Source organism: Emiliania huxleyi, assembly GCF_000372725.1.
Source record: "Emiliania huxleyi CCMP1516 unplaced genomic scaffold EMIHUscaffold_578, whole genome shotgun sequence".
Lineage (NCBI taxonomy): Eukaryota > Haptophyta > Isochrysidales > Noelaerhabdaceae > Emiliania > Emiliania huxleyi.
Window position 1 is genome coordinate 26,556 of NW_005197664.1, and position 3,128 is coordinate 29,683.

Genomic DNA, 3,128 nt, shown 5'->3' on the forward strand with positions numbered 1-3,128 from the left:
GCTAAAAGTACCTACAAATGAGGTACACCATGGCGGGAGCCGGCCTGAGAGACGAAGGCGTTCATGGACGGCCGCTGCCAGGCATGCGCTACTGCAGTCTGGTGGCCTGCACGGGGCCTGCTGCGGTCGATGGCGCCAGTGCAGTGGGGGGCGCGCGGGGGGAGGACACACGGCTTTCTGCTGAGGATATATCCCTGTAGTTCCTATCGTGTCTGTGGTGTGTGCAGCGCCCTCGCAGCGGGTGAGCAGCCCACACACCCACACAGCAGAGGTGGAGGTGCGAAAAAATGATCAGATTAAAGCCATGGATAAAACGAGTAATCGCTGTCATCTCTGTGGGGACAGCGAGCGCTCCCGGTCCTCGCTTAGGGGACCCCTAGGCTTAAAAGGGTGGGCCCTGGGGCGCCTGCGGCTTAAACGGCTTAAAGCGGGCCATGGCCCATTTTAAGGCTGCCTGGGCCGCCGATTCCTTAAACGGTCTTAAACGCTTAAACGGTTCGGGAGAGCTCCCGAGGTCGATGGTCCGGGAGGCTCCCGGTAGACGCCGGAGGCCGGGAAGCTGGCTACAGTCAGCTGGCACGCGCCCCCTATGCGAGTATGGCTCCTGCCAGTGCACCAGACTTACAGATGTGTCTTCAGAGGCGGACTTGTGCCCAATAACGGCAGTCTGTGTTGGAGAAAACGGCGCGGTCCGCGGAACCCAGCGACGCATGCCCCGGCGAGGCCGATTTTCTTAAACGGTCTTATATAAAAGAGGGACCCCCCGTGCCTGCAATCTCTTAAATGGCAAGTTAAGCCCCCAAATCTCCTCGTTTCTTAAAAGGTCTTAAAAAAATCCGGCCCTCAGAACCCTAGCGCCTACACCGGTCACCGCCTAGGCGCTAGGGGTCCCCTAAGAGGCTACGGCTCTAGAGCGTAGAGGGTCCTCGGTCCTGTCCCGCGCCAACGGCAACGCGCTCACCGCAGCCTCGCTCTACCAGCAGCACTGTATGCCTCCGGGTAGGAGTTAGTAAGAGTACTTTTCTTCATATCTGGGGCCTCCGGCGCCAGTGCGAAGTCTAGTCGCCCTAAACCACCCCGCCCTCCGGGCATACTCCGAACTCCCACACGACAACACACGCGCGGCCGGCGCCTCTCATGCCCTTCTCCACGCACACCGCGTGAAAACTGCGCGTACGTCCCCGCGCGCACGCAAACACGCGCAGCGCCATTTCAGAGCTGTGCCATGTGCGTCTGCCCTGTGCTGGCGCCCCATGGCCGTCCCGCGCCGCCCGCACCAGCTGCGCGCCCCTCGCACCACCAGAGCAAGCCGCATATCCACTCACGCCGCGACGCGCGCGCCGCAGCACACCTCACCAGCACACCTGCGCCTTTTTGCGCCCTGTGCAGGCTCTGCAGACTGCTTCTGGCATCCCACAAGCGGCTGTACTAGGACGCGCCGCGAGTGCGACGGCACCGCGCAGGCCCAGGCGCGCACGCACGCCCGCACGCGCGCTCGCTCATCCGCCCAGTCTGCTGTGCACAGCCTGTCAGCCTGCCTGCACACACAGCATACAGCACCATGTGCACGCATACGCTTAGACGCAGCCCGCACCCCACAACAATAGCCTGCCTCACGCCTCACCACGCCGTCTCGCGCACACCGCCAGCAGCCCGATCAGAGAAACTGCAGCGCGCGCCTCTGCACGCCTGCAGCTTCTCTGCATTCTGAGACCTTCTCAATCCACCCCGCCGCCGCGCCTCCCCGGGCACACACCGCAGCAGTGAAGATGGGAGTCGAAGTATGGGATATCGACCGAGCCCGCGCCTGCCGCACACGTTTCCGTTTCTTTTTACTGCCATAAGCATAAAAAGAAAAAACACCATGGCGAAAGGAATCGTTTAACAAACTCAAACAGCGAGACGACCAGCAGCAACGATTTACAGCAGCGTCCTGCCGAGTGTGTGTAGCACCGACGCAGACGCACCCCAGGCACTACACTACGACGGCTAGGCAGACCTCACCAGTCCGATAAGGATCAACTGGAAGGTTGAACCTCGAGCTTAGACAGAACGGGCGCGACAGACTCCAGGGGAGATCGCGCTCTACTCGGGGCACCAAGGAGGAAAACCGAAACCGTTTGGGTGCCCCACAAAAACCCAAACGCTACAACCTAAAAGTCACACCTCCCCCCCACGTCCCCCCCCCCTTGGGGACGTAGCGCACGCCCTTACTCGGAGAGAGTGGGGGGGGAGGGGGGGTGGGGGAATAGGAGGAGCCGTCGAGCTCGGAGTAAGGTCCACAGTAGAGAGACAGGCATTTAAGGCGTAACTTCACCCTCGCTCACCTTGAGTATATCTAGGCGCCCTGGTGCAGTCGGTCTTCGGATCAGCGGCCAGCTTCCCATCTAGGGCAGGGAACCCCCAGCGACGCTAGTGTGGCCTACGGTAGCCTCAGCTTGTACGCGATCCCGGGGCAGGGGGGTGTGGACTCTAGAGCTCCAAGAAAGGATAGGGAGAGGAAGGGAGATTGGTGTGCCGGTTTTTCGCGTTAGCAATTTTTTTTTTAGGAGTTAGTAAGAGCCACATACAACGAAATAAGAGAAAGACACCTAGGGCTGTCGCGGCAACCAGTGCAAATCTCGCCTCACCGGAGCACGGTCCCAAAGAGCACTATGAAGAAGAAGAGGACGAGGAACGACTTGATGATCAGGGAGCGGTTGCCCGAGATGTGCTTTTGGAACTTTTTGATCTGTATGTGCGCCTGCTCGACGTTGGTCGCCGCCACCTCGGTGTCGAGGTCGATCCGGCGCACCTGAGGCGAGAGGGCGGGCCGGCGCGCTCGCCCCAGAGGCGGCAAGGGGGGGGGGGGGGGGGGGGCAATCCCAAAAGCCCCAAACCCGGGAGGGGGGGCCCAAAGGTGGCGAAAGGGGGGGCGCGCCCCATTTTTCCCTGTTCCGAAAAGAGGGAGGGGAACTTTTGGAACATGGCCCCCACCTCCCCGAGGGGGGATTGGATTTGGGAAATTTCCTCCTGGGGGTGCTGGCCCAAGCCCGGGTTCCAAAAGGCCTGGCCCTGGTGCCCGCCCCTGCCCGGGGCGCCCCCCTTAAAACCCCCCATGTTAATTGGGACCGCCAACCCCGGGGCCT

At 61.5% G+C, this 3,128-nt stretch overlaps 1 protein-coding gene across 1 annotated transcript in view; it reads right to left on the reverse strand.

The window, feature by feature from the left end:
* Positions 1–2,626: 2,626 nt before the first annotated feature.
* EMIHUDRAFT_247449 (hypothetical protein) overlaps positions 2,627–3,128 on the reverse strand; it is a gene marked incomplete at both ends in the record, with an annotated part of 1,677 nt that continues 1,175 nt past the window's right edge. The window contains 2 exons of the mRNA XM_005764871.1: positions 2,627–2,794; positions 2,977–3,054. Coding sequence (XP_005764928.1) covers positions 2,627–2,794; positions 2,977–3,054 — 246 coding nt within the window. The remainder of the gene's footprint in view (positions 2,795–2,976; positions 3,055–3,128) is intronic.